General features: G+C 43.7%; 1 protein-coding gene across 2 annotated transcripts in view; it reads right to left on the reverse strand.

The window, feature by feature from the left end:
• TMEM94 (transmembrane protein 94) overlaps window positions 1-23789 on the reverse strand; it is a 118492-nt gene extending 94703 nt beyond the window's left edge. For both annotated transcript variants that reach the window (XM_075014849.1, XM_075014850.1), the window contains exons 1-2: window positions 23715-23789; window positions 6334-6464 (exon numbers count right to left, since the gene is read on the reverse strand). In XM_075014849.1, the coding sequence (XP_074870950.1) occupies window positions 6334-6357 (24 nt within the window). In that variant the 5' untranslated portion in view covers window positions 6358-6464; window positions 23715-23789. The remainder of the gene's footprint in view (window positions 1-6333; window positions 6465-23714) is intronic.
• Between the last annotated feature and the right edge of the window lie 2712 nt (window positions 23790-26501).

Raw genomic sequence — 26501 nt, forward strand, 5'->3', positions numbered from 1 at the left:
ATCAATTTTGCCACATCCTCACATACGCAACAGAATTGATCCCTGGAAGATCAATCGCAGTGCATCGACTCCCCCTGTAAGTACAGATACACCCTTAGCGGAGTTGTTAGGAACAATACTTATATGCTTAGTGTTGAGTCAAAACCTTAAAATGACAAAGCGGGGGGCAAAAACTATTTTAACTTGCTTTGGTCTTACCTTTCTTCAGACTCGCTGTGGTTTTGACATGACAGTTTTCAAGAGCAAACCCAAGACAATGGAAATAAATTAAATTATACTATACAGGTTGTACCACATTTTCTAGCAATCACTTTCCTCTGGCATGCCATGGATGACAACCATGCATGAGCCACAGGCACCCATCCTCACTGGATCAATTTCAAAAGAGACTAGCAGTTGGCATTACAAGTTTTATCTGGGTGTCTATCAGGCTGCAACAATCAAATCTGAGGGTAAAACAGGGACTGAAGTAGAGGACAGGGAGTAAAACAGATTAAACGTGGGATACAAGAGGGAGACAACAGAACTTCAGAGTTACAAACACCAGCATTAAAAACTGATTGGTCAACCATACACCTCATTTGGAACCGGAAGTACACAACTAAGCAGCAACTGACACACAAAAAAAGCAAAAACAGCAACGGTATTGTGGCAATTGTAAATTACTAAAAAAGGAAAATTAAAAAGGATTAGACAACGTAAGGAAAGTACTCCTGTGCTTGTTTCATTTAAATTAAGATGTTTCAGAGCAGCATATTTTTCTGCATAGCAAAGTTCTGAAGTTCTATTAAGTCAAATGGTCAGTTGTAAACTTTGGAAAGAACAAGTACAACTTTTTTTAGCATTGTGATAATTTCAAGGATTACAAGTAACCTCCATTTCAAGGTGTTCGTAACGCTAAGGTTCTACCGCAGTACTCTTCCTCAGGAGAGCTGAAAGTGCTTCCAAAAGAAATCGGTATTATCCCATTTTGCAGATGATGAAACAGACACATAAAAGTGAAGTGACTTGCCCAAAGTCACTTAGCAGGCCACCAGCAGAGCCAAAAAGAAAGAGATCCCAGGTTTCCTGTGTCCCTGTTTGTCGCTCTAACTGCAGGACCAAGGATTGGCAATCAAAATAGCAAGAAGAGACTTTTTTCAATTTAGTAAAAAACTGAATAATTCAAGAGCCACAATTGATGTGAATATGAGACAGTGCTTAATAAATAATGTCAAACCATAATTTTTGTAACCGCTATTTTAAGAACAGCACACATACAATGATTTGTAATGCGATACATGTTTACTGTCGGATGTTCACACACTTTTTACATATTCTATTTCCTCTTACTCTACATGTGTGTTTGTAGCAGTTTTACTTACTGACTTCCATTCCTGAACCTTCCCTCTCTCTGGAGGACATTAGGGGGAGTTATGTGATCTTGAAACAGTGGATATTGTTTTCTATTTAGATATGAGTTGTTCATTTTTGGGCTTTTAGACATTCACTGTTTATTGAAAATAACCAGGAGTGTTTGGCTTTTGTTTTTCTTTGCAATTATAGTGTTGGGAGCCACAAAAAAGTCCTTAAAGAGCCACAGGTTGCAGACCCCTGCGAAAGACCATACTTCTGGCAACCTAACCTTATTACCATTGATCAACTGTTCACGACATAAATTGGCAGTACCAGCCAGCATCCTGATAGCACTGAAACTGCAACCAAGCGTTCACCTGTGATGTGAAGATGCCAAGGGACAGGGATGGGAAGTGAATTCTCCTCACTAGAGCCAGGCACATTGACAGGGCAGGAAAGAATTTGCTCTTTGTGCTGGTACATGCGTTGTAGATCTTGGAAGGTGTGGCAGACACCTACCTGGAAGCTTCAGGAACCTTCTAGAAGGACGGTATACTGGATGGTGGGCCAATGCTTTTTTGTTCCCTGACTCGGCCCAAGCCCTCACTGGTCAGCTGGGCCCTGCGCTGCCTATAAAAGGCTCCCCATTTGGTAGCGGGGGGAAGGTTGTGGAAGGCGCACCAGAGGAGCTGAGCGAGAGCAGAGCAGAGCAAAGTGAGAGAGCGAGGTACCACAGGGAAGCGGTGGGTGAAGTGGCCCAGGGTGAGGCTGCTACTTTGGGGCAGGGGTAGAGGCCCTGCCTGTTGCCTCTTGTCTCGTAGGGACCCTGGGCCGGAGTCCAGGGTAGAAGGCGGGTCTGGACTCCCTCCACCCTTCCCCAGAGGGATTACTCCACTGGAGCAAGCGCAGGCCTGCAAGGGGACTGGTTTATCCTCCCCATTCTGGGCTTGCCTATGATGAGGATGGCTCACTAAGCGGAGACTCCTGCCTTTGGAAAGGCCTGGGCAGATAAGGGGTCTCCGTGAGTCTCTGAGGCACAACGGAGAACTGCCAGGAAGCGCAGCGACCCACAGGGACCGACAAGGGACTTTATCACAAAGGGAGAAGTCTGGTACTTTCACCAGCATCATTTTTCACCTTTAAAATGCACAGAAAATTAACAAAAAACAAAGTCAGGCAGAGCAGGGAGACAGACTGGGAAAACTACACATTTAAGGCTCAGAGTTATAGCCATGTTAGTCTGTATCGGCAAAAATGAGGAGTCCTGTGACACTTCAACGACTAACAGATATGAACATCAGCTTTCATGGGTAAAAGACACTCCTTGTTGTTTAAGAGATTTTTGGAACCACTCTTTCGATAGTTTCTGCCTTGCTCTGCACTATATGATTCTGGCAGACTGAAGCTAGCCCCCACTACACTGGAGAGATTTTGATTTGTCAGTGATTCTTCACAATGGAATGATACTGTCTGGCTGAAGGTAGACGACAAATCTCTTACTCTTCTGAGCAATGGGTATCTGTGCCAATGCTGCACTCAGAGCAGGTTTCTTTGTTTTAGGAACTCTTGTAAACCTCATACTACACACATTTTTTTCAGCATAAAGGAACACAGTCAACTAGATTTCAGCCTAAAATTAATACTTTTGCTCTTCAGTGTTTTAAAATAAACCTAGCAAGCCAAATTTGTCACCAGAATTAGACTACATGTTTATCTGGCCCCCTATCCAAAAAACTGCAGACGTTTTTGAATAGATGCCTGAGGTACATATTACAAATAAGATGGCAAAACAAAGTCACGAATGAACATCTGTGGATACAAACAGGCCAAGAGCCAGTGGAGATCCAAATAAAAACGAGAAAATGAGGATGGCTGGGACATACTTTGAGGAAACCCCCATCCAGCATTGTTCGACATGCCCTAAAACGGAATCCTCAGGGGAAACGCAGCCGAGGAGGACCCAGAATAACATGGAGGAGATCTACAGTCACGGAAGCACAAGAACTAGGATATTCGTGGGGCCAGATTGAAGCCATTGCCCAAGATAGAACCAGGTGGAGGAGCCTTGTGGATGACCTATGCCCCACTTGGGGTTCACGGGTTTAACTAACTAAACAAAAAAACTCATTAATCTGTCTAATTTAAAATTAAGATAGATGTCTCTCCATAAATGATTGGAACATAGGCCTGCAGTGCTGCAAATAAGAAAATCAATAGCAGAAGATGAATTGACTGCAAACAGGAGAGAGACTAGCAGTCTCTTCTCAGGTTCCAAGGGGAGTGAAATGCAGAAAGATGTTGCAGAGCAATGATTAACCTATTACGGGTTGAACCTCTCTCGTCCGGCACCCTGGGAACCTGGAAGAGAGAATTTGGCGGACCACAGGAAGTCAATATTGTCTAGCACATGATCAATACTTTCACTGCTTACTAGGCTCTTAGAAAACATACAGGGGCAATTACAGCTAAATAACAGCACAAAAGTCTGAGAGTCAGGATTGATGGCTGTAAACAAATTTTATGGGACCACAGGAAACTTGGCCACACCCGGAATATGTGACCATCTGGCCGACTAAATCATGCCAGATTCCTGATTTTGCCAGACATGAGAGTTCCAGATTAGAGAGGGTCAGCTTGTATTTTAATTACTCTTGGAAATATAGATTAGGGTTGTTGTTTCTTAAATTCCAGTTTCTATTACCAGTACTTGCAAAAGGAAGAAAAGAGGGTTTTTAACAACTCAGAAGAACCACCTATCGTTTCACTGAAGCAAGGTCTCTTAAGGCTGATGAGAATGTATCAGTGAAGTCCATGCCAGCAATCCAGTAGTAGTTGTAGAAGCAGCAGCCATTCAAAAATATGCTATGACATGATTTTCTCTGCTCACGGCCTGGAAATTTGATAAGCTTATCCTCCCCTGGGCAATAAAAAAAATCACAGGTAGGAGAAAGCCAGGACAGGGCAGTATGGAGACTGGAGAGATGCAAAAGTTCACACGACACAAGATGGAGTGTAGGATCTGCAGCTGAGCACAATGCTCCCAAACATAAGTGGGCCAGGTTAGTTACCTCGCAGAACACAGGGTGATTCCTAGATTCTGGGTCCTGTTTCCTAGGCCAGTAGGAAGTGCAGTATATACAGCACAGACTTTCAGCCCACAAGGGGAGACCGATCAACAGAAACTCCTCAGATCAACCAAGGGTTTCAAAAGAATCTTGTTAAGCTCTCACTGGACTGGCTGGATTCTGTCGGGTTAGAAACCAGGATCATAAAACACCCTGGGGAGGGATTAGGAGACCTCAGATTAATCCTGGCCATAACAGGAAGATGCGGGAAGGGCCAATGGCTTCTTGCCTTAAACTAATTAATACCTGAGCAGTTCAGGGCACCATTAGTAACAGAACAAATAGATGATTAATTGTAACACTACCTCTGCAGTCTTAGAGCAATTTAAACAAAGCACCACAGTTCAGCAAGGTCCTCACACAAAATATACATAGCAGAAATCAGAGAGGCAAGCACGGGCAAGCCCAGCCTCTCAGTCCAATACAAAACAACACCTCCAGCTAAGAGTATACCAATCTCAAGCCAATGCAAGACATATTGAAGGATGCTGTCCTCTTCCTGTACCACTTGTGCCTCTGTAATGTTGCAGAGAGAGTCTGTCTCTCAAACTATCATCTAATAAGAAAAAACCAGCCATGGCTTATGAAAAGGTTACAATGGTTGGGGATGGAGACAAGTGAGAGGAGGGTGTAAAAAGGGCAAAATTGCGAGCATCTTCTCTCTCCAGACTGGTGAGACATGTTGCTCATATGACCTTCTCCAGCACTGGTCCTCAAACTTGATGTCTCACCCTGACCAGGGCCCAGAATAAGACATGCACCTGTTCACTCTCTTAAGCGACAAACACATTTGATACTCAGGTGACTACTGAACTTTGTACACAGAATAAATAGCCAATCAAGTAGTGTCTACTGTTCTCTCTAGTCCTTCCTATCATCATCATCACCACCACCACCACCACTGTGGACTTCACTTCAAGGAGAGCAGTGCACATTAGGCCAATTATCTTCCATGAACCACTGCAAATATCCCTGTAAAGATCCAGCTGCACCTACCCATCGCAGAAGCCGCTTTCTCCTACCTCCCCACAACCATTTCTTTAGTACTAGACTCATGCCAGGTAACAAGAGGCTGGTTACACAGAGATATCAGTGTCCCATTACATCCCATATTTTTCATCAAAATATTGTTAGGATATGAATATGGTCTATCATTGAAAAGGTGTTTATATAATTTATATGCATGTATAATTTTTGTACCTGGAATTGGAAATATTGAAGCATCTGTAACCAGCCACTTTTGGAAGATATGACATGTACTATGTGGATCATTGGTCTGATCCAATACAGCAATTCTTATGTTAATCTGTCTGCTCTTAACTAGATTAAGATAATCAACTCATTTTACCCAGTAATTCAGTGTGTTGGTGATAACTTTTGGCACCTGCCAAATCCATATTGTATTGCAAATTAATGATCTAGAAGCAAAAATCTCAGCATCTCACTGACACTGGTAGTCTCTGAAAATAAGTGTAAACGGCCATTAAACTCAGAATGTAAGCCATGATCTGACAGAGATGAGAATATCATTTCCTTTATAGTCCTCTACTCAACAGGTCTACTAACTCCATAAGCTATCGTTAATACTACTCAACTGTATGCCTACCATATTGGACAAAAATACGCGGCTGCTGCTATGAAATGAACACCCTCCTGAGATCTCTGGATTATCCAGCACCATATCATAGTTATTAGGGACTGGCAAACATGTCCCCCTGAGTATACAGGAGCAAGATCTTCCAGCTTTAGCAACAATTGCAGATTATTCCACAGTCCAATGTGAAATATGCAGATCAACGTCACACCGAAGCAAACCAACTAGAACATTTGAACCAAAAGGCTTAAAATGTGATCTCCTTTCTGGGGCACCTACCTGACACTTATCCTTAGGGTCCATAGCTGCACGTTTCTGTAAGCATGCCCAACACAACACAACTACACCTCTGGGGGAGAGCCTCTCCTAGGGGTGTATGACCCCTGGTTACTCTGTTACTGTGACACCATCTGTGGAAACAAAAAAGGCAAGAGTCAGATTTTCTTCCACACTCTCTTTCAAGCAAACGTACAATGAAGCTGATAGCATTCAAATGAAAGGAAAGGGGTATATGTGAGAAAAGCCGGGAGCAGGTGGTACTTCTAAATTGTGTCCCATTTGTTTGCAGGCCCCAGACCCAATGAGTTTATCAGTTTAACTTTCGAAAAAGCTGTGGGCACCAGATGAATTACAATTCCCTTCAGAGCAAAATAAACTTAATGCAGCAGCCTTGACATATATCCTAGCACACATCCAGAACTACTAAACTCTGCCCCTAGCAAGGAGCGAGATTCTACCAGGTGCTCCAAAGACAGCAAGCTGAAATGCCAGCCAGCAGATGTGTGATCAGACCAGACTGTCACCAGCAGCCATTTGTCTTACTATTTTTATCTAACCGGGACTCTATCCAGCTAATCTCTAATGGAGCCTGCAATAATGATTCTTCCATTTGCTGAAATACCATATCAGATCTCTTTTGACAAGGCTACACTAGAGGGCTAAGCTCAAATCCAGCTCACCATTAAGCAGACCAGAGGCCTAAAGAATGGATCCAGACCACCAGGAAATAGACTAGCAAATTTTATTTTAACAAAACTGGAATTAACAGAGCTGTACCAGGAAACAGCTCTGGAACCCACTTTCCCTCTTGCTCCGATAGAGTCTGAATTTGTTCACCTTCAAAATACACAGCAACATTCATCTGTTATTTTGGACTTTGCAGAGAAGAGACAAGTTGAAGGAATTTGGTAGGTCATTGCAGGGTATTAGGTTTAGGAAGAGATCATCGTAAACATTAAATGAGTTGAGAGAGCAAAGGTGCATAATGAATTCTTTATTTCATTTTTTTCCACCAAGAATGTTGGCAGTGATTGGATGCCTAACCTTAGACAAATTTGAGGTCTTCAAATCACTAGGGCCTGATGAAATACATCCTAAAATACTCTGGAACTGACTGAGGAGAATTGGGTTTGTTTAAGTCTGGAAACATAAGACTGAGAGGGAACATGATAACAGCTTTCAAGTACCTAAAAGGTTGTTACCAGGAGGAGGGAGAAGATTTATTCTCCTTAATCTCTGATGATAGGACAAGAAGTCTACAACAAGGAAGAATGTTTGGGTGGGCTGCTATACTCTCAAGTGCATTTTGAACCTTATATTTACAGAAATTTTACAAGTGACTACAACTGTGTCTACACTTGCATTCCTCTTTCGAAAGAGGCATGCCAATGAGGGAACTGGAATATGCAAAGGAAGTGCAGAATTACATGTCTGGTGCCTCATTTGCATATTCTTCTTTCGAAAAAAGAAAAAGCAGAGTAGACATGTCTCTTTTGAAAGTAAACCCCATCTTCGAAAGAACCCTTCTTCCCTTTTTTAATTAAAAAAATTTTTATGGAAAAAAAAAGGGAAGAAAGGTTGTTTCGAAGATGAGGTTTACTTTCAAGGGAGCCATGTCTACTTGGCTTTTCTTTCAAAAGAAGCTCTTTTGAAAGAAGAATATGCAGACTTGTTTGAAGTCTCATTTAGAATTTTCTTCTATAGAGGCACAGGGCACTCACCAATCACCTGGTAATCCTTGCACCCAATCTTAGACCTTGTCTAGCTCTGTCTTTCTGCAGTTTTCACAGAGTTACTATTGTCATATCTGTCAAAGACTTTGATTACGGAATTAACTGTGTCAAACTTTTTTAGGATGTGCCTCAAGGACACAAAAAACTAATATATTAGCTGCATGGAATTTGTATCCAGCCATTATTCACATGCCACCTGTGGCAGTCCTGATGTACACTTGGATTCCTTCCTTGATTGCTCTTAGTTTGTGGATTCTTTCAGATTCAGATTCCAGATGATGCTCTAACACAGCTTTGTGGCTGTGTCTACACCTGCATCCCTCTTTTGAAAGAGGTATGCAAATGAGGGAAATAAAATGCAAATGAGGTACAGATTTGCATATCTGGCACCTCATTTGCATAGTCTTGTTTCAAAATAGCTTCTTTCAAAATAAGGAAACCAGTGTAGATGGGGTTTACTTTCGAAAGAGCAGTGTCTACAGTGGTTTTCTTCTTTTGAAAGAAGCTATTTTGAAATAAGTATATGCAAATGAGGTGCCAGATAGGCAAATCTGCACCTCATTTGACTTTTTGATTTCCCTCATTTGCATACCTCTTTCTAAAGAGAAATGCAAGTGTAGACACAGCCTGTCTGTTCTTCTCATTGTTCCATCACCATGAAAGGACGCATACCTATGCCTCTCTACAGGGTGACTAAGTACAGTTGCCAGTGAACCATCATCTCTGCATCTGCTAAGGACAGGGCTCTACAGGAAACAATTTTTGGACTGATAGCGGTTGTGATTGTCCTTCCTCTGACAGACTTAACTATGATCTTCTTGGCCATACCAGATTATACCAGATTTCGTGACTGGTGAAAAACCTAAGTGTCCCAGAAGTAAGAGAACCTCTCACAAATCTCGCCATTTGTTCTTCACCAACATCTGCTATTTTCAGTAGAGATTCCCATACCTCTGATGCTCCATGAAGTCCAGGGAAGGCTTTTAAGCACCTCTGGATGGTGATTCATCGTCAAATGGGTTTATCATGTTATTGATGATATGGCTGGTAAAAACTGTAAACATGCTCTTCATCCCTCTGAGTGCAGAGGCAAAGACTTTTGTGTGGACTATGTTGTCACTTCCTCCTGTTGGGGTAACTTCTTTCTCTCACAGCTTTTGCATATTCATAACACATACTTGTGTACTGTCATCTTTCAAACTAATCTTTACATAAGTGCCACAACATTAAAAATTTACTTCTTAGAATATTTCAGAGGCTAGTACTACATGCATAGGCAAATACAATTGAAACTTTCTTCTAAAAAGATTAGAACTACAATGTGAGTAAAAAAGCTTGCAAATGGAAAAACCATATTATTAGGAATTCATGTACATATATAGCTACTCACTACCACTTCAGTATAAACTATGGTCATGTAATCCACTGCTATTGTGCATAACATTCAGTGAGACTAATTTGGTTGGCAAATTTCAACTGAAACTATTGAAAACCATTATAATCACTTCTGAGATACTTTGACAATTAATATGCAATGTGAAAACATTTCACGTTAATGTACTGCAAAATGCTGATAAATCATTTTGCTTAATTACGTCTAAAAATATTGCCCATGCAAAATCTTTTAGCATAAAGTCATTTTAGCTCTTCCACTAAACAATACAACAAGGAGCTGAAGTTCACTTACGCAGTAAAAACTGTAGTCATAATCATGTGGGAATGTGTTTCTGAAACTGTGCAAAAACTGACACTTTCATTGTGGGAACCATTGTTTCACCTCACCTACAGGCTTACAGCACTTGACAGCTCCACATGACACCTCATTTAAATGTGCAGAAAATAACCTTTCAAATGACACATGATGTGGATTGTGTAGGGTGGAGCCTTAAACTCCAAAAATATGGCCCTTTTTGGAAAACTGCCATATGCTTAAGTGTTACATATGAGTATTTCTTTTTATGCAGATCTCTCTATTTGAGGTTGCACATACTCAGTTCGCTCACTAAGGATAAATTGTTCACAGTGAGTAAGACAGAAGTCACCATCTGTAATTTCTTCTGCAGTCTGTCTTCTGGCTGGCACATCACCAGCATTAGCCAGCAATCTGGGCTCATCCTGTTTTCTGTTTCATGTCCCACACAACCAAACAGACAGTATGGGAATGATGCTATCTTCTCCAATTGCTTAATCGACTGTGTTAGTGCAATGAGCAGATCACAAAAAGTTACTGGAACGTAGCAGACAAAGAGGGCCTGGGACCAGGAAGGAGACACGTATATCTTAGCATGTTTCTACAGAGCAAATTAGCACCTTGATATCTTGTGCTGAACTCAGAGGTCACTTCACAGCACAGGAAAGCAAATGAGGATGAACTTTTAAAAAGAAGGAAAATGGCAACTCAGAATGAAAGGTTTTGAGAAAGCTCCAAGATTCTCCTTCCTCTTAGCCCAAACAGAAGACTCGTGGCCTTGACTGGCAATGACATTGTCAGATACCTGGAGGCCAAAACCACAAAAGAAGAAAGGGAAGAAAACATTCTGAAAGTTTTCTGTACCAATCCAGTACTGGCCAGATCATTAGCAGCGGTAGTGTGGCTCAGCTCGGCTCTGCTCCCCCTTCCAGTATCATTTGAACAGAAGGTCATGAAAGGAGACATCTGTGAAGGAGACAGGCTTGCTCTGCACTGCAGTGACATTCTGTTTCAGGCAGCAAACTGAAATGTGATCTTGAAAGCAAAACATGTCACTTGTCACAGTTCAAAACACATTGTTCAGCATATGTAGGAGTGTCACTCTAAGATCACTGCAAGCATCTCTAGTGCTAGGGTGCTGGGAGAGAAGCTCTCAACAGTGAAATTAGACATACAGCAGATTGTAGGTAAAAAGTATCCACTGTTTCCAACCATATAACAAAAAAAAATAATAGTAGCTACCTAATAATCCTGTAAAGGGGTGTCTGGACACACAAGACTTCCCCAAACTCTAAACTGATGTGAAACCCATTGTCAATTCAATTTTTCCACTCCCCCAACTTGAGGTGACAAAAATGATTAGGTCTTAAATACGTCAAAGATGGCAGAGTGAACGTAATTCCTTCCCATGACACTCTGCATACACACAGCACGCAGAACTTTTGACAGCAGAACCGTGCTTTAAAGATTTTGTTCAGTAAGACCCAAAAGTTTTAAATATAGCTGCTAACAATAGATAAGCAATGATATTTTTATGATGAGGACAACTGAACCCATGGACAAAGTCTGCCGTTGCTGACTAGATCAGTACGTGAGTCATCTAAAATTCAATTTTCCTGTACAAAAAGCCCTCGTTTTTCAAATATGTATTTGCAAAAAATCCCCAATTTGTTTGCAACATTTATGTGATAGCCACTAAAAGCAATTTGCATAGGATGGGGGGGAGGGACCTTGACATGCAAATAGTAAATATGGCTTCGCAGGATTAAGGGTTCACACCCTTCATAGCTTCTGCGGGCCAACCTCAGTGCACATACCAGCACTTCCTTGCATTTCTCCTATCCCCTTCTATTGCAGGGACTCCATGCTGGTGACTTACCCAGCCCTCCCAGCACATTCTAGTGGTCCTGCAGCCCAGCACCTTGAAATTATTTAGGTTTCTATCTTCCACTGATTTCAATGGAAGCTAGGCATCTAAATACTTTTGAGGATCTGGGCCTGGGTCCCCCCCCAACTACCACCATTCTTCCTCCAGTACATGCCAGGGACTCTGTCCCATCCCTCCACTCCCCATATCAGGTCTAGGAGATGGTAAGTTGCAGTCAGAGATTCAGTTAGCCTGGATGCAGGATCTAGAAAAGGAGGAAAATAAATAGGCTTCTTCAGGGTGGGAGCTGGAGAACTGAGTGTAGACATGGGCCTGAATAGCTGGAGTCTGCCTAAAACCTTGAGTAAGGGAAGGCGCACATCAGCCCCCAGATTGTGGGACTGACTGAGGCACAGAAACCTGTGGTTAGATAGCTAAACTGCCTATAATAGCGGAGTAATGCCTCAGTAAGGTGACTATTGCTGAGCTCAGCTGGGCTGATGTTTGAGTTCTTGGGGCTGTCACAAGATTTAAAAAATTAATCGTAATTAATCGTGCTGTTAAAAAATACAATCCTGTTTGTTTAAATGTTGTTGTTTATCACACTCACATATATTAATTTCAATTTCAACAGAATACAAAGTGTAGAGTTTGAATTTTTTTATTACAAATACTTGCACTGTAACAAAGAAACAGTACTTAGTTCACTTAATGCAACTACTATAGCGCAATCTCTTCATCGTGAAAATTTAACTTACAAATGTAGAATTATGTACAAAAATAACTGCACTCAAAAATAAAACAAAGTAAAACTTCAGAGCCTACAAATCCACTAAATCCTACTTCTTGGTCTACCAATCGCTCAGACAAACAAGTTGGTTTACATTTGCAGTATGTCCCCTGAAAGTGCATCCACATGGCATTGTTGTAGTTGATGCTGAAAAATATTTAGATGCCCAATGCGCTAAAGACTTATATGTCCCCTTATACTTCAGCCACCTTTCCAGGGAACATACATCTATGATGATGATAGGTTCTACTTGATAATAATTCAAAGCAGAGTGGACCAACACATATTCATTGTCATCATCTAAGTCAAATGTCATCAGCAGATGGCTGATTTTATTTATTTAGTGGTTTGGTTTGGTATCAGAGTGTTGTTCTTTTAAAACTTCTGAAACCATGCTTCTCTCTCCCCACCATTGTCCCTCTCAGATTTTGGAAAGTACTTCAGAGTTTTAAACATGGAAGGCTACAGCTATCTTTAGAAATCTCACATTGATTTCTTTTTTGAGTGTTGTCAAATCTGCAGAAGAAGTGTTCTTAAAATAAACATGTGTTGGGTCATCACTCAAGAGTGCTGTAACTTAAATATATGGCAGAATGTGGGTAAAACAGACCAGGAGACATACGATTCTCCCCCAAGCAGCTCAATCACTAACATAATTCAATCTGAGTTTTCATACACTTTTGTTAAGCATCTTCCACCCAAGAATTTCAAAATACAGCAGAAACATTAACTGACTGAGCCTCACAATATCCTTTTGATATATTTAGGTCTTATAACCTAACAATAAAAATAACACATACACCAGTGAAAACTCTGTAGTTAGGAATATTTTCTTCCTTCCTGGAATACGGGATGTGATTCTGAAGCACAATTTTTTTTCCAGGTGCATTGATAGTGATTTTTTTTTTTCCTATTCAGTTGCTGCCATTGTAGATTTTGTACAATGTATCCCAGTGTACAATAAAAATAATACACTGGGATACATTGTACAAAATCTACAATGGCAGCAACTGAATAGGAAAAAAAATCACTATCAACGCACCTGGAAAAAAATTGTGCTTCAGAATCGCATCCCGTATTCCAGGAAGGAAAAAATATTCCTAATTACAGAGTTTTTACTGGTGTATTCAATTCCTACTGCTTTCATTTTGATTATAGTTTCCAAGCTAGATTACGTCTACGCAGAAGGTAGAGACTGAACATTTCATTGACAGAAATGAATCCCACAAGAGAAGTCTGATATATCACCAAGACTAGAAACACAGGAAAAAGAAATTAGAGAAAAAACAAAGAACAGCTTTGATGAAAACTGGTTCTGTTATATAGCAATACTATAAGGTCTTCCTACTAACTAGTATTTAGCCTCTAGCTCAGGTGTAGGCAATAAGCCAGAGGTGGTTCACTGGGATTAGCTGCTGGCAGGCCACTGGTGCTGTATTTACCTGCCCGTCCTTAGGCACAGCTGTTTGCAGTTCCTGATGGCTACAGATTGCCATTTCCAGTTAAGGTGAGAAGCAGCGCAGACCAGGGCACCACTTCCCACAGCTCCCATTGGCCCGAAACAGCAATCCACAGCCAACAGGAGCTGCAAGAGATTGTGCCTACAGATGTGCAGGTAAAGATGTGCTGTCAGCTCACCAGGAGCTAACCAAGTAAAACCATGGCTGGTGGCAGAACTCTTATTGCCCATCTCAGATCAAGCTGATAATTTGTAACACTTTGTGTTTACTCATAGCTGAGCTGCCTGGAGTACCTAAAGTGGTATTGTAACTTGTGTTAAGACACAGCAAGTGGGTACAGTAATTAGAGAAGATGAAGAGGCAATCTTATTAATGACGTCTATTTCTTCTTTTAATTCACTGTTTGATCTGGGAAGAAACCATAACTTCTCAGTCCCAGCGTTCCTATTTCACAGATCAGAATTATATTTACCTCCTTTAGGTGACCTGTGTGATATAGTTAATTAACTTCTCTAAGGCTGGTGAGATCCACTAAAAGTAATCATTTAAACCCAAAGGAATGTTGCTTAAAAACTGCCAACAAAACAGTACTCAAGGATCAGATAGGTAGCAGAGTTAGTCCATCTTCAAAAACAACAAGAAGTCCTGTGGCATCTTATAGACTAACAGATATTTTGGAGCATAAGCTTTCGTGGGCAAAGACCCTCTTCGTCAGATGTACGAGTGGGGGGATTTCAGAGGAGGATTTAAAGAGGGAGTCTCAGTAAAAGGGAGGACCAGAGGTGACAACGTCTATTCAGTCAAGGTTAGTCTGTACCTGCAAAAACAACAGGAAGTCCTGTGGCACCTGATAGACACCCATGCTGGGCCACATCCACCCTGACTGAATAGACCTTGTCAGCTCTGGCCTTTCCCTTTACTGAGACCCTGCCTCTTTAAATCCTCCTCTAAAAACCCCAAACACCACCACTCATACATCTGATGAAGTGGGTCTTTGCCCACGAAAGCTTATGCTCCAAAATACCCGTTACCTATAAGGTGCCACGGGAGTACTCAAAAAATATGCCTTTGGCAATTCCACTATTCTGTGGCTATAGATGAGTAAGGGACATTGATGTGCGGCAGAGAAAGGACCTGTGTGGATACTCCTATAGATCTGGAAAGTACTTTGACATGTAACATGAAATTTTAGTACACTACAGCAATGTCTACACAGGATGTAAACTTGTGTGATGTAGATTCAGACTTCGGTTTTCTGTGCAATAAAGTCTCACATAGACAAGCCCTCAGTGTGTTCCAGAGCAGGGATCAGCACCAAAAAACAGCAAGAGCGGCCATTTTTTCAAAACAAAAAAGCAGTCAAGTAGCACTTTAAAGACTAACAAAATAATTTATTAAGTGATGAGCTTTCGTGGGACAGACCCACTTCTTCAGATCATAGCCATACCAGAACAGACTCAATATATGCAGCACAGAGGTCCAAAAATTGTTACCAAGATTGACAAATCAGAAAAATTGTTATCAAGGTTGGCAAATCAAAAGAGCGGAGGGGTGGCAGGGGGGGTGTGGAAGTTAACAGTTAGATAAAACAAAGTATGTAGAAGAGTCCTTATATGGGCCCGCTAATTGCTGTCCCAGTTTGAGCCACATGCTAATATGCTGAATTTGAATATAAATGATAGTTCTGAGCATTCCCTCTGTTTGAATTTGGTTAAAAAAAAAAAAAATCAATCCTTCAAGAGCCGGAATACTTGTGAATACGAGATGGTCCTTAATAAATAAGGTCAAACCAAATCTTTTGCAACATTTCAATTTCAGGGTGTTTTTTTCCTGAAAATGCATGTTGCCCTTCACAGCAAGAATGTGGCAAGCTCTTTTACTTTTCAAAATCAAGAGTTTATTAGAAACGTGATCAAAACACAGATAAAGTATCATATCCCACAACACACTGCACATATTAAAGGAGAAGTTATCCAATGTTTCAAGATCACATATCATTTGCTAGCAGCAACGAAGGGTCCTGTGGCACCTTATAGACTAACAGAAAAGTTCAGAGCATGAGCTTTCGTGAGTTAACTCACTTCTTCAGATGCTGGTCCTGGAAATCTGCAAGGCCAGGTATAAATAGGCCAGAGCAAGGCTGGGGATAACGAGGTTAGCTCAGTCAGGCAGGCTGAGTTGTATTGTCATCAGTAGATCTGGAGGTGTGAACTCCAAGAGAGGGGAAGCTGCTTTTGTATTTAGCCAGCCATTCACAGTCTTTGTTTAATCCTGAGCTGAGGGTATTGAATTTGCAGATGAATTGTAGCTCAGCAATTTCTCTTTGGAGTCTGTTCTTGAAATTTCTTTGATGCAGGATAGCTACTTTTAAATCTGCTACTGTGTGTCCTGGGAGATTGAAGTGCTCTCCTACGGGTTTTTGTATATTGCCATTTCTGATGTCTGATTTGTGTGCATTTATTCTTTTACGTAGAGACTGTCCAGTTTGTCCGATGTATATGGCAGAGGGCCATTGCTGGCACATGATGGCATAAATTACATTGGTAGATGTGCAGCTGAATGAGCCCACGATGGTGTGGCTGATCCAGTTAGGTCCTGTAATGATGTTGCTGGTGTGTATATGTGGGCAGAGCTGGCAACGAGGTTTGTTGCATGGATGGGTCCCTGAGATAGCGTGACTGTGGTGCGGTGTATAGTTGCTTGTTAGGATTTGTTTTAGGTTGGCAGGCTGTCTGTGAGCAATGATAGGTCTGCCTCCCAAGGCCTGTGAAAGTGTGGGGTCATTGTCCAGGATGGGTTGTAGATCCCTGATGATGCGCTGTAGAGGTTTTAGCTGAGGACTGTAGGTGATGGCTAGTGGTGTTCTGTCGGTTTTTCTCTTGGTTTCTCTTCAAATCAGCGGCACAGCTATGGGTACCCGCATGGCCCCTCAATATGCCAATATTTTCATGGCTGACCTAGAACAACGCTTCCTCAACTCTCGTCCACTAACACCCCGGCTCTATTTACGCTACATTGACGACATCTTCATCATCTGGACCCATGGAAAGGAGACTCTGGAGGAATTCCACCGGGACTTCAACAACTTCCACCCCAACATCAAGCTCAGCCTGGACCAATCTACACAGGAGATCCACTTCCTTGACACTACCGTGCTTATACACAATGGACACATCAGTACCACCCTGTACCGTAAACCTACTGACTGCTAAGCCTACCTTCATGCCTCCAGCTTCCATCCCAGACACACCACACGATCCATCGTTTACAGCCAAGCACTTAGATATAACCGCATTTGTTCCAACCCCTCCGACAGAGACAAACACCTACAGGATCTGCACCAAGCATTCTTGAGACTGCAATACCCACCTGAGGAAGTGAGAAAACAAATCAACAGAGCCAGACATGTGCCACGAAGCCTACTACTACAGGACAAGCCCAAGAGAGAAACCAACAGAACACCACTAGCCATCACCTACAGTCCTCAGCTAAAACCTCTACAGCGCATCATCAGGGATCTACAACCCATCCTGGACAATGACCCCACACCTTCACAGGCCTTGGGAGGCAGACCTATCATTGCTCACAGACAACCTGCCAACCTAAAACAAATCCTAACAAGCAACTATACACCGCACCACAGTCACGCTATCTCAGGGACCCATCCATGCAACAAACCTCGTTGCCAGCTCTGCCCACATATACACACCAGCAACATCATTACAGGACCTAATCGGATCAGCCACACCATCGTGGGCTCATTCAGCTGCACATCTACCAATGTAATTTATGCCATCATGTGCCAGCAATGGCCCTCTGCCATATACATCGGACAAACTGGACAGTCTCTACGTAAAAGAATAAATGCACACAAATCAGACATCAGAAATGGCAATATACAAAAACCCATAGGAGAGCACTTCAATCTCCCAGGACACACAGTAGCAGATTTAAAAGTAGCTATCCTGCATCAAAGAAATTTCAAGAACAGACTCCAAAGAGAAATTGCTGAGCTACAATTCATCTGCAAATTCAATACCCTCAGCTCAGGATTAAACAAAGACTGTGAATGGCTGGCTAAATACAAAAGCAGCTTCCCCTCTCTTGGAGTTCACACCTCCAGATCTACTGATGACAATACAACTCAGCCTGCCTGACTGAGCTAACCTCGTTATCCCCAGCTTTGCTCTGGCCTATTTATACCTGGCCTTGCAGATTTCCGGGACCAGCATCTGAAGAAGTGAGTTAACTCACGAAAGCTCATGCTCTGAACTTTTCTGTTAGTCTATAAGGTGCCACAGGACCCTTTGTTGCTGCTACAGATCCAGACTAACACGGCTACCCCTCTGATACTTGATATCGTTTGCTATTTAGCTATGAGTTGTTCACTGTTGGGCTTTTAGATGACCACTGTTCTTTGAAAATAATCAGGAAGGTTTTTTGGTTTTTTTACTTTCCAATTATAGCGTTGGAAGCCACAAAAAAGTCTTTGAAGAGCCACAGGTTGCAGACCCCTGTTCCAGAGGTTCGCTTTTCTTGCTAACAGAAGAAGAAATTCATTCTGCGTTGAAATCAGTGAGGAATGCAATGGATTTTGAAACCCAATGAATGTCTATGCTACACTGGTACAGTTATGGTACTGCAGCTGCATCACTGCAGTACTATAATGTAGATGCTTCCTACACTGACAGAAGGGCTTTTTTCCTTCCATCAACATAGTCAATCAGAATTCTTCCATCAACCTTGTTGTGTTTACTTCATGGATTCAGTTCACCTAATGCAGTGGTTAGGGCATGAAAATTTTCACAGCCCTGACTAATGTGGCTATGTCAATCTAATTTGTAAGTGTAAACCTATCCCGAATTTTAAAATATTATTCAATATACATTTTAAACTGTTTCCACTTCACTTGCATTTCCTATTTTCAGAGGAGTTTCCTAACAGGAAATGCATATCCCTTTTCCTTTCCTTTCTTCTTCAGCCCAGTTATCTTAGACCAGAACATTGTCCCCAAATGACAGTGGGGTGGGGAGTGTGGGGCGGGAAGTGTGGGGCAGAAGTTAAGCAACAATGGCAGAGAGCATGAATCTGGGAGGAAGGTCTGGTCTGAAAAGCTCCCTCAGTCCTTTGTCAGACAAGTGGTGAGATTACTTCCAATACACAGTGTTAGCAAGAGCAGGCCCTAAAAATACACCTTTCGTTTTAATTTTGTCTCAATTAATAAAGTAATAATTGCCGGACTGGATCAAGCCAGTGGCCCATCTAGTCTGACCCAGTATGCTGCCTGGCAGGACCAGCTGCTTCTGAGGAAAGGACCATATGTTTGAACTGAGCAATTGTGCACTAACTTGTCCATATAGGGAACACCTTCCTAATGCCTGTAAGTTACATGTAAGCCTAACCCTAGGCTGTTCCCACTGACATAAGATCAGTTCACGCTCTTTAGCACCAGCCTAAAAATAAGGGTACTGCTTGCATAACTACATTTTGTTACTTTCTTTAACCAGACACACACCAATTCTCTCTGCAATAGTTACTACCTGCAGATATTTAACAACTGAAATATCTGCGAGATTTTGTTCTTCAGTAGTTCCCCCGAGGCAAATATCAATATGAACACCACCAAACTCAATCTTCTCATAAACTCATTCAAAACAGAGAATGGCTCTCCTGTGCAAAGGAGAGAAAGGTGCTAATCAATCCAAGCACTTGCCCATAATTGCAATAAGTTCGCCCATGGGATCTACAGTCTGATTCTCTCATTACAAACTGACAAAGTTAAAAGGCAGACTCAATATAGTGTGTGGAGAGGAGATAGGAATGCACACCACATGTTCTCAAAATCCATCTGCCCCAGCTTACCTTGAAAGAAATGCTCCTCCATCCACATAGGACCATAATGAACAAGGAACCAAGATTCCACATTTATTGGGCAAATAAATCATGTAACCACTGATAAACAAATCCACGGGCATGTGCTTCTTACCTATCTGATTACTGCATGAGAACTTTAGGCAAACCAGACCAAAACCACAACTACACAGAAAAGGAAAAAACAAACAAAAGAAAACAAAAGAAAAGAAAACCAGCAATGCTGTCTAGAGAGTAGAGTGAAGAAAGTCGGGATTCCTTGATTCTACTCTCAACTCTGTCACAGACCTGCTGTATGACATAGAAAAAGAGAAGTCAATTGACTTGACCTATTTCCTCAAAATTGGAACATAGGCATGACAAAAGAGGTGCTGTAAGCTTTGTATGCCTGTAAAGCAGTTTGATATGAAATGCCCTAAAGCATTAGCGTTCAGAACAAAGTATTGTATGCAGAAACAGGTATGCCAACTATGAATAATTGGCGGATTGCTCTAATTGAGCACAGCCCATGCAGTAAGCCAACAAGTGGGCCTGATGCAGGCTACTGTGAATTCCGCAGGTGCTGTAGTTCAGGAAAGTTCAGTAACTATTCATAAATAATGTAAGATTTTAAATAAACGTAAAAATGTCCATCTTGAAGCATCCCAAAAGTCCAAAAAGTGTTTTATAAGCCACACATAAAACCTGGGCACTTCAGCCATGTAGGTTAGGAGGTTGGAGGGCATCAGCCACCCTACGTACAGGACCTTGTACAACTGAATGGCGTCTAAAGAAAAGTAATTTTTAAATCAAGTATTCCAGGCCAATTTCCTACCTTACTAAAAGCATCGTGCAAATGTAACGTCATGCAGAACAGACACCTCCCATGGAAAGATGAATCAATGAGTTTCTATTATTCGAATCTGCAGCCATCACTCCACATAAAAATCTTTGCCGTTTGGTGAGAGTCTCATTTTATTGAAGGTGATCGTAAAGCAGTTATTTATAAGCTCTCCCTGTGAGGAAGCATTTTATAATGAGATATTTAAAGCCTACAATATGTTTTTGAGATCTCCTATGATGCTTGTATATATTACTGCTTCCCTCCAGCCCTCTCTGGTCTATTTAGATGATAGACTCTTCAGAACACTGGGCTCTCTCATTCCACATTTGTACAATGTCCACCAGAGTGTCCTGTTTGCTGTTGGGTCTAATAATGCTACCTAACTAATAAACAATACTATATTACATTTCCTCAACTGGAAAAAAAAGCCTCTGCACACAGTTTTTTTTTCCCTCCAGTAACACACTGGAAGCAACCTACAGCCTCAGAACTACAGTAAACTCTGTTTTAACCGGTATTCAGTCAACTGGTGCTCTCAAATAACCAGCATTAACAATAACTGCCACCAAACGCTCTCCTGGCACCTAGGTTTCTTCTTCCAGGGATGCTGTGCTGCTCCCAGGCGGCGAAGGGATCCCATTCCGCCTGAGCCACAGATGCCACTTCCCCTTCTTAAGTGCGGACTGGCACTTGGTTGCAGGTGAAGAGCCAAGATGAGGCTGCTGCATCTGCCACTCCCCACCCTTCCCTGGACCTAAGCTGCAGAAGCTCCAAGGCTGCTCACCAACTGTCACCAGTGGGCAGGGGGGAAGGGGAGAGCATGCCTCTGCTGCATGCCAGACCCCACCCCGCATGGCAGCACAGCCTGGGGCCTGAGCTGCTAGGGGCTGCTGAACCCCTGCAAGACAGGTGGCCAGAGCATGAGGAGCTAGCTCCACATGTGCAGCAGCACAGGGTGGGGCCTGAGCTGCTTATTTCTAGTGGGAGTGTGGTGGGACAGGTGGCCTGAGCACAGGGAGACAGCACAGGCCAGGCTCTGAGCGGCTGGGAGATGCTGACCCCTGGCAGGAAGTGCTGAATGGGCTGCACGGATGGAAGCAGTGCTCCGGCGGCTGGGCTGCCAAAGGCTTAGGAAAGGGGAGTGATGCTGTAGTGCAGCCCCCAGGCAGTGAAGGGATCCTCTCTATTATCCATAATATTTAATATTCAACAACCTCCCTGTCCCAAGGCTATCAGATATGGAAGAGTTTACTGCAGAAAGATCAAATCCCTTAAAAGAATAGAAATTCAAGGCAGTTCAAGCAGAATTGCAAGATGGTAAAAATCCTGCAAAGAAAGAGAAAAAGAAAAAGAAGATGCACGGGACTAGGAAAGCTAAACTGGGACAAATAACTAAAATCACCGCACAGACCTTTTTCCCCATGGCAGGTCAGTGGAACACCAAGGCAAGTTGGAAAAGACGAAGTATTGCTACCCTTTGAGTCAGTTCCTAATAGTGTTGTCTACAGCTGAGTATCGCACCATGTTGCAAGCTGCAGTAATGTAAATGAGGCAGGGCAAGTTCCCAGTGTGTACCATACATGCTAACCATCATGTTCCAGGTTCAGCGTGTCCACACAGTACTTCCTGCATTCACACTGCATCACTACGCATCCCACAGTCCCAAGCACAGTTTTCTGATAAAGGAGAAGCACCAACCCTTGAGTACAGAGCTCAGTGAAGATACTACAAGCCTGTGCTGGGAGGACTAATTGCACCAGGGCAACTGTAATGACCAGGCTTTCTGTCTGTTGCCACAGAGCTGAAGAACTTTGGTAAGCTGCAACAGCAGATGCTGTACTCAGAAAGTGCAACTGAAATAGTGATGGGAAAATTGTGCAGCAATGGAAGAAAGCTTGTGAGTGTGTGTGCATGGGTGAGTGAGAGAGAGATTTCAAGATATGTCCCAAGTATTGAAAATCCTTGCAAAGGTAAAGTTCTCTAGTGCAGTGTTTCTTCAAGTATGTTCTGCAGAACACTCACATTCTGTGAACTCCTCGCGGGTGTGCTGCGTTTAGAAAAATACACTGATAGTATATATTTTCTCTGTTATTAAAACCAGATACACTATTACGTCTTCACTGCTACAATACCTGATTAAATTACTTCATTTTGTTTCTGCTGTATACATTACTGTTTGGTTTTTTGTTCTGAGAGTTTTTTTTTTTTTAATTCACAGGTGTTCCACATTAAAAAAAATATTGTTTGGTGTTGCCTGGTCTCAAAAAGTTTAAGAAACACTGTTCTAGTGTAATTAAGTGACATGAAATAACTGCAATGCTGCCAAACCTAAGCAATTGAAAAATAAATAGATTTTTTTAAAAAAAGGGCGAGAAACATTTATAAAAATAATAACAACACCTGTTGACAAGTATCAGAGGAGTAGCTGGGTTAGTCTGTATCTGCAAAAACAACAAGAAGTCATGTGGCATCATATAGTTTCGGGTCTTTGCCCACAAAAGCTTATGCTCCAAAACAGCTGTTAATCTATAAGGTGACACACACACTCATGCTGGAGGTTCTCTCATATTTTTCTTTTTTTTTCTGAGTTTTTCTTTTTAACTTTTACAGTTCCCCATGAACATTCTTCCACTACACCAGGAACAAACTTACTCTTATTAAAGCAAGACTTGATGTAATCACATGACTCCAGGAGCTCACCATTTAAGAATAAACTAAAAAATGCGGGGGCGGGGGAGGAAGAGACCTGCAATCACAGTATGAAAGATGGGGGGTGGCACTGCCACTCCCACAAACCACCCCCTTGTGACCTCGGCGAGGAGACAAGCTCACAGCAAGCTCCACGGGGGAAACCTGCAGGTCTCAGGGCTTGGGGATGGGGGTGTTGGTGGGGGGGGGGGGATACAGACCAACTGTGGCTAATCACACCCCCCTCCAACGTGACACCCAGGCAGGTCCCAACCTGGCAACCCCTTCTGCAGCTCCCAGCTGCCCAGTCCGGGAGGGAGACATGAACAGGAACTGGCTCCCTTCCCTGCCCCCGCCGCTGCAGCAGCCCTAACTCCCGGAGGGGGGGAGGGGAAGGGAAGTGGGGGGCGGGACTCTCCCTGGTTCGTACAGGGCCCAGCAGGCCATGCCGGTACTTACCTGAACTCCTCCTCGTTCCCCCTCAGGCGTGCCTAGCAGGTCCCACGCCGCCTACCCCAACAGCGCCAGGGCCGCCATCTTTGTTACTGGCAAATACACCTTCCGTCCCGCAAGGCGCCAGGCGTGAGACTTCAGGCGCTGCTCAAGATGCCATTTTCTGATTGGTCAGATCCCGTCCCGACTGAGGTACACTGCGTCGTGATAGGATGAGCGAGGATGAGGCAAGATGCTGCATGTCCGCCCTTTCCTCAAGCTTGTCTATGCTGAAGTTGTCTCGTGCTTGCTGGGCTCTGGGCGGCTGCTGCCTATGGATTGCAACTGGAGACGCTTGTTGAGCATTGTACAGGGGCTTCTTGTGCATGCTCTGCAAACTACATGGCAAAGGCCCTACAGGTTGCACCTGATGGGCTCATTGCAAGCGAGGGCAGCATTGCTACTGCCGCCAACATACAGGAGCAATACACTGACAACACAGCGTGACACGACCAGGGATAATACCCCCATGGGGTGGGAGCACCCTATAAAAGGGCTTCTCACGGTGGGCAGCGTGTGGTGCCCTTAGCAACCTGAATAACCCAGCACCCCTTTGTAGGTCATTTGCAAAGAGTCATCAAATTGCTGCATGTGGAGAGTGACACCTATAGATGCGCCTCTGCAACATCCTCACTGCTGGGTTTAGAGAGCCTAGGGGGGACCCTGCTAAGAGAAGTGCAAAGGGAGATGAAACCTGCTCCCAGTTGCTCGAGCTGCTGATCACCCTGATCACGGCTGTCCTCTACCTCCTCTGGGGGGACGCGCCTTACCCCATGACCAAGGGGTTGCCGGAGAAGAGAGAAGAGGGGCACAGAGAAGAAACGAAACAGCGCAGCTGGCTTAACAAAACATAAGAAAGAGTCAGAAAAAATTAAGCCCATCTAAATGGAAACCCAAAGTGAGGTTTTCAAAAAGAAAATGGGGGAAAGGAGGGACAGGGAGAGAGACAGGACACTGATATAGCTATAGAAAGCTTGCTTTACCATGTCATTTTCCATTTGTGATGGGTTTGTTATTTTAAACATGCTTCCTGATTTTAAACTTCTTCAGGTCTTCATTATCCCCTTCGCAAATCCCTCTTCATGTTTTTAAAAGGTAATAGGTATGTTCCGTAGTCTGAAAATAAAATTAGGGCAATCCTGCAAATACCAAAGACAGGGTTGATGCGGTGATTGATAGTGTTATTTATTACAGTAGAATCCTGATTTACTGATCCCTAAGAAACAAAACTTCTTTTCTGAACTGCAAGCATGCTAGCCATTAAACAGGGGCTACATCTACACTAGAGCGATCTGTTGACAGAAGTTACTGCCAGAAGATGTCTTCCGACAGAACTTCTGTTGACAGAGTGCTGCCACACATGAAAACAGATTGAAAAAGCAATCTGCTCTGTCAATAGAGAGCGGCCAGACTGTCTGGCCATTTTCTCAATAAAACGGGGCCTGGAACCCCATCAGACAGAGTCACATGGATGGAAAGCCCTTCCAGGAGCCTTTCCCAAGCGCCTTTAAAGGGAGTCCCCCCACCCACCTTCCTGGCCCATGCTGAGGCTTGCCTGCCTGGTTGAGGGACATCTTAGCCACCGCAGGGCTCGCATGCTTTCTGTGAGAGTTTGCACTTTCAGATAGCTATGGTGCCCCAGCAGCCCCCAGGCTCGTGCTGGACCTGCTCCCAGTTGCTCGAGCTGCTGATCACCCTGATCACGGCTGTCCTGACCCCAGGACCAGGGAGCACGTCCTCAGTGCAGTAGGACCCCACCTGGGCTCGGTCTCCCAGGTGATCAGGTGGGTCTGGAGGTACACCACCAGTTCAGATTGGTGGGACTGGCTAGTCATCGGGCAGTGGAATGACCAGCAGTGGCTCCAAAACTTCCGAATGTGGAAGGACTTTCCTGGGGATCTGCGCCTAGCTTGTCCCCACCCTCCACAGACAGGACACCCAATTGCAGCTCACCATCACCCTGGAGAAGCAGGTTGCCATCGCCTTCTGGAAGGTCACCACTCCAGACTGCTACCCCTCCATCAGGAACCAGTTCAGCATGGGGAAGTCCACTTTTGGGGCCATTCTCATGCAGGTAAGGCACTCCTGGCCTGCAGGTCCTGTGGGGTGGGTAGAAGGGGGTAGCGGGGGATCCTTAACAAGGAGAACCCTGAGGGAGCAAGTTTGGGGGTGTGAGGAGTAGGCTTGGGAAGGGGGGCAGCCACAGAGGAGTCTCTGCATAGGTGGCGGGTGCTTCAGGCGCAGCCTGGCCCCCCCCAGGGATCCCACACATGCATGCCACTTGCAGCACTGTCCACAAGAGCGGGTGCTGACTCCCAACCCTGGGGCATGTGACATGTGGAGATCTCACTGGAGGGTCCCTCAAACAGGTCTGGGGATGCCCTGGACGTGGCCTGGCTGGAGGAGGGTCCTAAGTCCAGGATAATGACCTCGCTAGCCTCTGAGGCAGTGTTGCCCTCCAGCCGTGGCTGGGTCCCAGGCTGCTCCTGCTCCTGCTCCTGCTCCTGCTCCTGCTCCTGCTCCAGGGAGAGGGCCTCTTTGGCTGTGTCCAGGGCAGCAACAGGCAAGGAGGAGCCCTTGGTCCTCAGGAAGCTGTGGAGCTCCATGTAGTAGGGGCAGGTTGCTGGTCCTGCACCTAATCTCCTGACTGCATCCCGGGCCCTTGTGTATCCCTCGCAGTTCCTTTACTTTCACCCAGACTTGTTCCATAGTCTGGGAAGGGTGGCCCCATGTTGCCAGGGCGGTGTCAAGCCA

The sequence above is a fragment of the Carettochelys insculpta genome, chromosome 20 (assembly GCF_033958435.1).
Source record: "Carettochelys insculpta isolate YL-2023 chromosome 20, ASM3395843v1, whole genome shotgun sequence".
Lineage (NCBI taxonomy): Eukaryota > Metazoa > Chordata > Testudines > Carettochelyidae > Carettochelys > Carettochelys insculpta.